The sequence below is a fragment of the Tympanuchus pallidicinctus genome, unplaced genomic scaffold, assembly GCF_026119805.1.
Source record: "Tympanuchus pallidicinctus isolate F22 unplaced genomic scaffold, pur_lepc_1.0 scaffold3, whole genome shotgun sequence".
Lineage (NCBI taxonomy): Eukaryota > Metazoa > Chordata > Aves > Galliformes > Phasianidae > Tympanuchus > Tympanuchus pallidicinctus.
Genome location: NW_026294747.1, coordinates 48,706,457 through 48,717,687, shown reverse-complemented (window position 1 = coordinate 48,717,687; position 11,231 = coordinate 48,706,457). Strand labels below are relative to the sequence as shown.

Here is an 11,231-nt window from a genome sequence, read left to right as displayed (position 1 = left end):
CTAGAGTTGGCAGACAAAAAAAAAAGTGACGGAGTTTTAAGATCACTTGGGGACCCATATTTCAAAAGGAAGACTAGAAATAGCAGCTTTAAACCCCGAGTCAAGGGACAGCCTAGGATAAAACAGGTGGCGAAACAAATGAATGGTATATAACCCAGTAAGAAAGACATTACCATGAGTGTTTTGTACTTTGACAACTCTCATTAAATAAAATTAAGTGCTTTTCTATAAACAAAAAGAATGCTCATAACGTCCTTCTGGCACAAATAGTTTCCTATCAAACCCCTGTAAACATGCCATCAAAATTCAGTTTTGACCATCAGAGTGAGCTCACTAGAAATGCAAGTGATATCAGAAAAACAAGTTCATTTGAAAATTTCTAAGTAAATACTTCCTAAACAATATGGCATTTACATCAGTGTGCAATATTAATTTTGAAAGTGATAACTTCAGCATGAAAATTACTTACCTGTAATTAAAGTTTTCCATATTGGCCAATACATAAATCCTGATTTTTGGTACTGCATACTTTATCTCTGAAATATTTGAAATGTCACATTCCAAATCAAAGTTAATGCACAAGAAGGAATGTGTTGAAGTTATAATCAGCCTAACAAAACCCACTTCAGCCACTGAAATTTAACACCGTAGCATTTAGTGCTGCAGAGAGGAATTTTAGAACAAAAAGAAAAAAACAGCTCAATAGAAATCTGAGGCACTGCTGTACATATATTATGCTAATTCTTAAGACTTACTAATTGCACTGAGTCACAGGAAGGATAACTTTTAGTGTTTTCATTTCATTCAGTGCTAGAACTAAGTAGCTCAGGTTAAGTTGCTTTTGTTTTGTTTTTTTTTTTTTTAATTAATGCTGGAACTGTAGTTCTTAGGCAAAAAATACGGTTAGCCATTACATTCCACTTTTCTCTTCAGAGAAGGGCTTGCAATTCTTAGTTATAACTCTGAAAAATGCACGGCAATGTAGAGTGGGCACAGCTGTCTTTGAGTACAGAAATAGTGACAGATTCTAGAACACCTCAAAGAAACCTACATCATATGAAATGTTTTAAGAAAAAAATCTCCAGCCTTACCTAAAATTTTACAGCAATGGACGAGTGGTGTTTAATGCTAAATGTCTACAGTACCTCCACTCCAAGAGTGAGACTCACAAACAAAGTAGTTAAAATATTACAGCCATCAGATGGCCGTTTATGCTGCCCAACATCGTGGCACTATTTGGGCGCTGGCAGATTTCTTCCCTTCAGGCGATGACCTACATTTCACAAAACCCCAGAAGCTTTCATGGAAGTAATGGCCCTTTTTGGTGGATCAGCTCTGGCAATGTTTTCCTAGCTGTACTCCTCTAAAATACTGTTGACAGACAAAGCCAACGTAGCACAAGGTGCTTTTTAATAAAATAAACACCACTTTTAGCTTCATTCCAAGTTTAGCTTGCTGTTGAACACTGAGCAGAAGAAAAATAAGATTTTAACTGCATTTAAGTGCATTAACGGTGAAAGTTAAAACTAATAATATATTTTAATGAAGGTTCAACTGATGGTTCAGGTGCTATCAAAAAGCACAAGCTTGCCATAACCAAATTCAGCTAACAGAAGTGACAGTAACATAAAAGTGAAGCTACGTAGAGCAAGCTCGCTCTTGTATTTTCCCTAATTTGACGAAGAATACATAAGTCAAGACCAGCTAAAATTAGATTTCCTTGACAGTGCTGATTCACAGTTTCAAAAGCATAAACTACAGTCAGTAATGGGCTCACAAATCTGCTCGCAGAATGGCCAACACTTTAATAAGAAGTGGCTTTACATTAACGGCAGACCACCACAGAAAAGTATGGAGGAATAAAACTTTGGTTTTAATTTTTCAGAGGCTCACATTTCTTGTTAGACTTGAAAGCAGCAGCTTTTATAAGCTACTGCTATTGGGAGTGCAGTTATTTTGTAGACAACACTTGAAATGTAATTATTTTAGTGACTGACATGTTTTACTTCAATTTTTACATAAATAGCTTTCGCCATACTGTGGTTACGCTTAAGTATAAGAACACTGATCAATAGTTTAGATGCACAGTATTTATTTCTTCTGCTGGAAGGCAACTATACTTAATAATTGTATCCAAGACACTTCAAATCATTCAGAAATATGGCATGCAGTATCCAAAAGTATGGCTCTGAGGATTTTTTTTTTTTTTTACATTAAGCATAAAGAAATTTTATATTCAACATTCATTTATATCTCAAGAAAACTACCTATTCAGAGTTCTAGTTCTTTGATGCAGCATTAAGGATTAAAACTTACCACTTTACCAGGCCTTGCCCATGTGCAAATAAATCCCTCCTGACAAGCAGTGACTATACAGTCTTCAAGAAAAATTAACACAGTCAGTCTTTCATGTGCTATCTTTTTACAGATTAGAGGCTCTAACAAGGGAACATCTTCCATTCTGGGACAGAGAGGTGTTCCCAAAGTTTTAGCTGGGTCCGTTTTGGTTTTAGTAACTAGGTTCAGTTTGTCACTGCTCTTGCTAGATATATGTCCCATGCTATGATTTCTCTTGTGATCTTTTTCATGGTGTCTTTCCTTCCGATCATGTAGTGATAAGGTTGCAAATTTACTAACACCAGAAGCAATGGCACCATCCATGACACTGCTTTTACTGCCAGCATTTGAGACTGCAGAGTGTGGAAGGCTGTTTGACCGTGGAAGAGGAGGGGGTACAGAGTTTCCAGGTGTTGTGATACTGTTTCCGTTACTTCCTGGGTTAGCTCCACCACCTCCAGCGGGTGGACTTGTGGCATTCATGACATTGGTGTGTGTCCTTGCTCTTGAGAGAGGTTGGTGGGGGAAGAGGATATCTTCTGTAAGATCCCACAAACAGAGCTGCGTGTCCTGGCCTACCGAACCAAATCTATACGTAACGCTTACTGGACGACTGTCTGTAGAGTTCCTTTTGGATAGCCTAGATTGCGTGCTATTTGCTCGATCTCTGCCAAAATGAAGGTCTTGGAAATCCTCATCGCTTCCGCTAAATTCCATCGGGTCGCTCTCTTCTACGCTAGTGGTATACGGATCAAACGCAACAACACTGACCCACGATTTATGTCCGTGACCTCTTGCTATTACTCGACAGTCCACAAAAGACCAAACTGTTACCAAGTCATCCTCTCCACCCGTCACTATGTACTTCCCATCGGGACTCCAACACACACACAGCAGTCCTCCAAAGTAGCTTTTCATTGTACCATGCAATTCCACAGAATCAAAGTTAAACACGCGAAGAAAACCATCCTGGCTCACACACGCCAAGAACTTTCCATCTGGGGAAAAGGCAAATTCATTCAGCGCACCCTCACCTACTGTCCATTTAAGCAGAGGGTTTCTTGTGGATTTACTCTTGCAAGTGTGAACTGCAAAACTTTCTCCTTGTTTGAGTAGCTGGTAGTGCGGGGCTGTGGTACCACAAGTGTGCTCCACGTTATATAAGTACATATTGCCACTGGAATGAGCTACTAGGAAAAGGCTTTCCGAACCTGGTACCCATTTTACACAGGTTACTCTGGACTTGTCTATTAGTCTCTGTGAAAAACAAAGAAGATACACATCAGAAAGCCTGAAAATTAAAAGTTTTAATGATTAACTGTAAATGTGAACTTTCTGGGGAGAAAGAGAAGAAACTTTAAGCAAAGTCAACTCAACTTCCTGGAAAAGAGCTATGTTACGATATTCACAAACACTTATAAGATTGTCAGGCAATTAACAGAAAATGATTTTTAGAGAAAGTGCTACCAAAGGTTATTGCTGTCCAGTCATATTGCAAAGAACATACTCTGATAAAGCCTATCTCTTGCTATGAACCTCAAGGTAGAGTCCTAAAGTTTACTTTTCACTGTGTAGGTTAAAGGGTATAAAAAAATAACAAAACACCAACAACACAGAATGAACTAAAGGGCAAAAAGGCTGCTACTCATCTGTGCTACAGAGCAAATGCATTCGAAATCAGCAGCAGTAAGTTTAGACTCAGGTTTTATCTGAAATCACACACATAAAAATCACCCCTTGAAAGGAAAAAAAAAAAACCTTGAGGAACCTCGACCAGCTTACTGATTTATGGAGCAAATGCTACACAGTGTCCCCTGGTTGGAGAGTTAATAGTCAGATGCATGTAATTCAGCAAATTCAGAAGGTACACATCCTCTTCACCTCAAAAACCCCATCCTTCAACTCCCTTCAATTCCAAAAAATTAATTAACCAAGAATCTATCTATACTCTCAATTATCACCTGATTAAGCAGCTTCATTTAAAGGAAAACATTTTCATAAAGTCCATCATCACAAAACAATGAACACATCAAATAAACATGCCCAACTCATGTCTTCAATGCTCTAAGAATTGAGAGGTAAAGTCAAACTCAGGGAGTCAAGTGCAATTCCAGTGGGCTGGTCAACTGTCAGCCATGACATCACTCAACTGAAACTTGGAAACAAAATTCTTTACAAGCAAATGCAAGGTCTGTATTTGGGACAGACTGATTATAGGCTAAAAGGAGAGCTGAGCTATACAAAAGACAAGAACGCAAATACAGAGAGTCTGAGGAAATACCAGAACAAGTTATAAAAGCCACCCTCCCACCCCCCCACCCCCCACCCCCCCCCCCCAAAAAAGAAGAAAAATCCCTTGCTATGCTGTTTATCATAAAATGAAAACTGACGGATAATACACTGAGTTTTATCAATTCTAGGCCTGTAACCATCAAATGGCACCTGGCCATTTCTTGTTATAATCTGCTTATAATCTTATGCTGCTGCCAAGTTCAGTATAAGAGCATGCATCCTCTCTTCCTTAACTTCTCATTCTGTACTTGAGAGCTAAGTTAATCTGTGAACTTTTTCTTAAATGTGGTAGTTTTAAGAATACCATCATCTTCTCTTCTTTAATAATATTTTAAATAATTTGTCACATGCTCATTCAAATAGGTCACCTGCATCTCAGTAATAATGATACTAGAACTGTTAAACAGAAAGCGACTTTGTACATAACTAAAAAAAAAAGACAGGGACATTTGCCAGGTCAGCCCGCTTAAGGCAACAGCTTCCTGGTTACAAAGCTACCACTAATACAGCACAAAGTGAAACTGCTTGCTTTGCTGTACTACAGCAGCTCAACCTGACGTACAATTCCTACTCACAAAACACTCAACTTTTGTATTGGAAACTGTGTTTTAAGTTCACAGTCATGTTGAGCTACACAGCACGGAGCACTGCAGAAGAATTCTCCAAACCTGAACATCTTTACTTCAAAGATGCTCTGAGCAAAACAGGATTGCAACATATAATAAATTCAGATCGGTCTTAAGAAACAACGTATATAGCAAATGACCACAACTCACCCCTTCTCAACCAGCAAAGCTTTAAAATTCAGAACAAAGATTCAGATTTTGAAGTTAAGACTTTATGTCTTGAAAGTTTTTTGACTGGGTTCATGCATCTGGAGTGAAGCAAAATAAGACCTGAAGTCGGTATGATGCAATAAAGGACAGAATGAAGCACCAAACAACTTGGCAGAGCAGCTGGGATAAAGGGCTTGTATTCAGTTTGGTGAAATAATAGTAAATAAAGGAGCTTCAGCCATCAGCCAGGAAGATAAACTCTTTCTGCCTGCTCTTTTGAACGAAATTATAGGTACAGGTTCTGGCACAGGCCAGAAGGCAGAAAAAAATGGAGGCAAGTAAGGCTTTTGCACTAAGGTTTGGCAAAGAGCTCTAGCAACACAAGTAGTAGAAAAGTTTATGAAGAAAAGGTGCAGCTTAAGGCTTTGGTTTAAATAAAAAGATGATAAAAAATACGATAAAGGAAACCTATTTCAGCTGGCTACCTTGAGCTGCCAAGTACTGCATGGAGACAACTGCATCTGTAAGGCACACTTGGTTGGTTTGGGAAATAAAAAAAGAACACATCACTAATTAGATTCTGACACAACCAGAAAGAATGCTGTTACTGATACAAGTCGTTTTAGGCAGGCTGCCACAAACTACACAGTATCAAGCACCTGAGCTTTTCAAGTTTTTCTTTTAACTCTTGATGTAGAAGAAAGTTACAAGGCAAAAGGCAACAGCCTTCACTTACTTCAGCTCCCACACAACCTCGTGTCTTAAGATGTTAAGCAATTTCACATATCGTTTATCATTAAAAGCTATCCTGACTGCTTTATCACAGGTGATAATCAGAACAGAGCCTTGGGCTGCCTGTATCACCAAGTGACTAACAGGACGAGTGGAGAGCTCTATTATCTCTACTACTCTACCAGTGCTACATCTGTCAGAAGATGTAAACACTCATTAGACCACCTTCTGGCCAGGATGGTACGTTTATCTTCATCTACTGTCTAAAGTCTAAATATATTCTAAAACCAACCAGCACCTTCATTGTGAAGTAAACGTACCAACTCAAACATAAACACTCACTAATGTTTCTCTGAAATGGTTTTTAGATACAAGATAGAGCTTCTAAACATAGCCATAGCAAATTTCAGCACTGGAACTGACAGATTAAAAATAGACATTTTGGAGTTGGTTGTAACCACAGATGAAAATCAGTGCAGGAAAAAAGAACGCGCCTTCTAACTCTACCCGACACATGAATAAGATCTGGGAGCACCAAGCAGATCTCTGCTAGAGTTGTAGGAAAGAGGTATCATTTAATTTCCACCAAACAGGCAGAAGATACACTTCCATCACAGTGAAGTACTGTTGGTGATAACAGACAAGGCTGCTTTTCATAATGTCCGATTGCTGCAGTGCTTCTATCACTATTCAGGCTGCAACACACCTCTACGCCATGGAAGTTAGACAGTAAACATCAAAGCAAGTAAACATGCATTTGATCTTCACAGAATGCATTTTAGCAAAAGTTCTTCCTTAAGACAACTACAGATCAGCCAAAGAGTGGTAATTGCTCTGTGAAAGGCTATTTTAGCTACCAGTTTTCTACCACCATTTTTAATTCTTGTGCTACTATCATAGAAGATTACACCAGAGCTGCGTTGACACAACTAATTTGCTCACATCCACGTAAGCACTCCCAGTAGTGAAGCTGTACCAATGCTCGAGTTTGGTTTTCTGCGATTGCTTTTTGTTGTTTTTAAAAGGACAACGTTACAAGGAATACATACAGTGGTTTCTACCAAAAAGAATGTTCCATGCAAAATTAGGAGGCTCTCCAGCACTGTTTCCCATTCTACACAAGCAAAGAGAACAGGTGTAAAAGGCTTGGAACAAAGAACACTCCTCTTCTGATCCAGTTGTAGCAACTTTTAGAAAGTTGAGAAGGAATTAGACAGTTCTAATTATAAAACAACCCCATTGAGAACAATACTTCAATTTTCTTTGCACAAAGACAGAGAAAGAAAACAACTCCTGAGGTTGGAAAGACACGCTTTCTCAGTCTGAAAGCTGAGCAAGGCTTAACTTAATCTGCAAAGCTCTTATCCAGATTTGAAGTCTCAGGGAAAAAAAAACAACTCCAACAACAAACCACCTGCAAAGCCCTCTGTGATGACCTCATGCGTTACCTGCAGTTGGATTAGAACATAAAAAGCAGCAATAAATAATCTCTTGCTTATCCTCTGCAGAAAATGCTGTCCATGTTTCATCAGTTTCAGATCTCTTCCCCTGTAAACTTACACTTACCTTTCTAAGAATACCAGTTTTACCAGGCAATGAGAGCCAGTGGTCTTGCAAACCGATCTCAGTTCACCACCCATCTTAGCACTCCCTCTATTTTTTTCTTCTTCCTTATGGCACAGATGGAGATTCTTTCAGGAATGTCACAATCTAGACCTTGTGAGCATTCTGCTTCCCCTGTGCAACATTCAGTTTAATATCCTGGTCTTCCCTGAGGAAGCCCGTAGGAATTCTTGATACAGACAGCTTTCTGACCATACAGAACTGTATTTTTACCTTAATTAAGATTTAATATTTTGACTTCAACATATTAAAAAGAGCTCAAATGTTTTCTTCTCCATTTGGAACTAAATGCCTCTAGAAACATCTGTAAGAGAACATGTAGCAACATGCAGATGTGAAGATATTTTTCTATTAAGCTAACTGACATTAGTTCCATTTACAGTATCACCCAAAGTAAGAAGTCCTGACTTTTTCTTCTCCTTTAAAACATGACAACCCCAAAAGGTTCCTTCACGAATAATATTGCTCAGTAAAATCTAAATCAACAAAGTGTCTGGAAAACAAAAGGCAGTGATTGAATTATGAGCTGTATAGGCAAATAAAGCCACCTATAGCAATGTGAGGATCTTTTATATCAGAAATACATTGCATGCAACGTTAAGATTTCTACTTACTTCCTCGTTAAATAATTTGCTAGTTTCTTTTTTAATAGGGTCTATAAGCTGGACCTGGCCTGCTGAGAAGCCCACGAGAAGAGAGACACTTTCTGCTGTGGCTGTTAAGTGATTGAAGTCATGGCATGTAGGTTGTGTTCCTTTGTATATCCTTTTGTCTATTGGTTTACTCAAGTCCGCAGCCTGCAAAAAGAGCAAACAGAATTAAAACAGTTTATCACAATGTATACACATGCAAGTTCTATCTACCAATAACTTTATATTAAGCAACAATTTATGCAGTCGTAAAATCATACTTTAAAATGCAGCTCTGTATTTACTGAATACTTTACTGACATCAAAATACGTCGTTAAAAGGTTTATCTTTTGATAAAATGTAACACTTTCATGTTTTTCAAGTTTGCAAAACACTACACCTACCCAGCCTTTGGAACTGTATCATATGACAAACTAATGACAACCAATGCGCTCAGTAACACAAAGGCTCCAGTGAGTCCTCAACATCAACCTATTCCCAGAAGGCTTTTCTTTCAGAAGCAGCATCCCATCCCTGAAAAAAGGGACCTTCTATTTCTCTAGTAGCAGCTTCCTCAATATCAATTACAACCGGTTCTGGTAGTCAATTAAAAATAGTACATGCTAATCCTTGTGCTATAAGTGCATCCTCTTACAACAGACAAAAATAATCTTGGTATCAGTATTAAAAAGACTGACTAGTTCCAATGAGAGAGATTTCTAGGAACAGTGACTTGGAACGTTGATACCGTGACTATAAAGCACTTCTTCACTGTTAAGCTAAAAAATGATTGTGATTCTAACACTGACTTATGAAACGTGGAAATACTTTGCAGCACCTGCAATCAAAAATCATTTTATGTGTCAATATATCAATTTTATTTACTCAATAATCCAGACAGACATTAGAAAGTGCCAACAAAAGAGAAGAGCTCCAACACAAACAAATGAAGATCTGGCACTGAAGTGCCTGAAGAATCACAAGGAAAAGTAATTTAAAACGCTCTCGGTTGTGTAACCCATGCTTATCCCTGTATCGCTTCTGAACAGGCACTCTAATCTTCCATCATCCCGATTATAACCCACACATCTACTATGCACCATTATATACATCAGGTTCAGGTTTTTTTTCCTTCTTTTGTTTTTTTCAAAGAAGAAAACCTCTCTATTTACAGAGCCTGTAGTTACAAAGTTCTGATGCAGCTGTGATTTCAGTCTTGGTTTCTAATTCCGATACGTACTTTTACAGTATTTTTAGTCAGAGGAAATCAGGCCAGCAATAGAGGAAATAAAACTTGTTTGAGGAGAGGACAAGCTTCGCTGAAAAGAAAATTGCTGGCATCTTGGAGAGTTGTTATCCTTAAATTAACATGTAAGGATAACAAATCCACTGCATGCACAGAGTTACACATACAGAAACAGACCTGTCTGTCAGTAGGTAAAGACCAGGACTAGCTACACTGCGAATCACATCAGGTGAGCCTTTTCCAAGGCAAACTTACCCATGGGATACATGTGATTGGGAATATACACTACAGCACTGGAGTTGCACTTAATGTTTTGTAGAATATTATAAATCAGTTTAATCAGGTGTACGGCATTCTGGTTGAAAACTTCAAAAGGAGACAATATATTCCTCCTTCTGAAGTCAGCAGATTATGAAGTGATTCTCCAGAGCCCAGAGATCCATTATAAGCTAAAAAGAATACTAGCAATACCTCTTCAAGGAGAACTTTAAAATAGAATGCTAGCCCTACTGGGACCACAGGATGAGGCACAGGCCCACCGAGGCGCATTCTCAGGCATGTAAATCCGAACATTGAAACCAGAAAGCAAATCCTAGAGGCCACGCAGGTGGGCTCCCATATTGTGCAAGATTCTCTTGTCCTAAATGTCCCAAGCGATAGCAAGAGATAACACACAAAATGGTGGCAATGATTTCATGTGGAAGGCCATTTTACAGAAATGCCAGGAGCGAGCAAGGTGCCGTGCCTCCCTGCTTTCAGCCAGGAGACTCCAGGTATGGCCCCTGGCAAAACTTTCATCACAATGCAGCGCCTAAAATCCCTTCCAAAATAAATGGAACTCAGCCTGAATCATGCTGAGAGATCAGAATGGCCGACTCTCCCATTAGTGGAAATCAATTATTTCCAGGGTCTTCTGTGCCTGAATCCTTACTATTCTTTTAAGTGGCACAGAATCCAGACATCGCCAATTACAGCTTGAAACTCTTGTCTGCTCAGAGTTTTGCACCAGTGCTATCATTTTCCTTGTCCAAAAAACTTACAGTGGCTAAAGCCTTCTGAAATTGTGTGATAAATCTAGCAAGACATGAAACTCTGATAAATGAAATCAAAGCACAATTCACTGTGCTTGTCCTACCTGCTCTCTGGGAGCCAGATGGCAGTGACAATCTGTCTGAACTTAAATGGAGTGCAAGTAAATTAATTCAATTAGCAGAAGATAGGCTTCTAATGACAGGGATGCCTTACCTTTTGTTTGTTTACATGCTGCTAGTGTTTTCAGTTATATTTATGACATAGCTGTCTCCTGGAGATCAATCAAAACTACAAGCACCAAAATACTTTTCTGGTCTTGTTCTGTCTTCACTGAAAGACAGGATAGAATCAATGATCTTGAGAACCAAAAGCCATTTTGTCTCTATTTCTGCACATTTGAAAACTGCCATTGGATTTTTGATAAGAACAAGAAAAGCACTTACTCATAAAATTCAATAGGGCCTATGACTCAGCATTTCATTAGCATTCCATTAAGTCCATTTGCTATTGCTCTGCTGTGGAGGACATGATTCTCAGAAAAAGAGAATCCCAGTCCACAGCTG

At 38.7% G+C, this 11,231-nt stretch overlaps 1 protein-coding gene across 5 annotated transcripts in view; it reads right to left on the bottom strand.

Moving 5' to 3' along the window:
• WDR20 (WD repeat domain 20) overlaps positions 1 to 11,231 on the bottom strand; it is a 44,267-nt gene that overhangs the window by 8,692 nt on the left and 24,344 nt on the right. For 3 of the 5 annotated variants that reach the window (XM_052695847.1, XM_052695846.1, XM_052695848.1), the window contains 2 exons: positions 8,375 to 8,557; positions 2,317 to 3,594 (listed from right to left, as the gene is read on the bottom strand). The exons of 1 other annotated variant lie outside the window; for it this stretch is intronic. In XM_052695847.1, the coding sequence (XP_052551807.1) occupies positions 2,317 to 3,594; positions 8,375 to 8,557 (1,461 nt within the window). The remainder of the gene's footprint in view (positions 1 to 2,316; positions 3,595 to 8,374; positions 8,558 to 11,231) is intronic. One more of the 5 variants, XM_052695849.1, reaches the window with a different exon arrangement.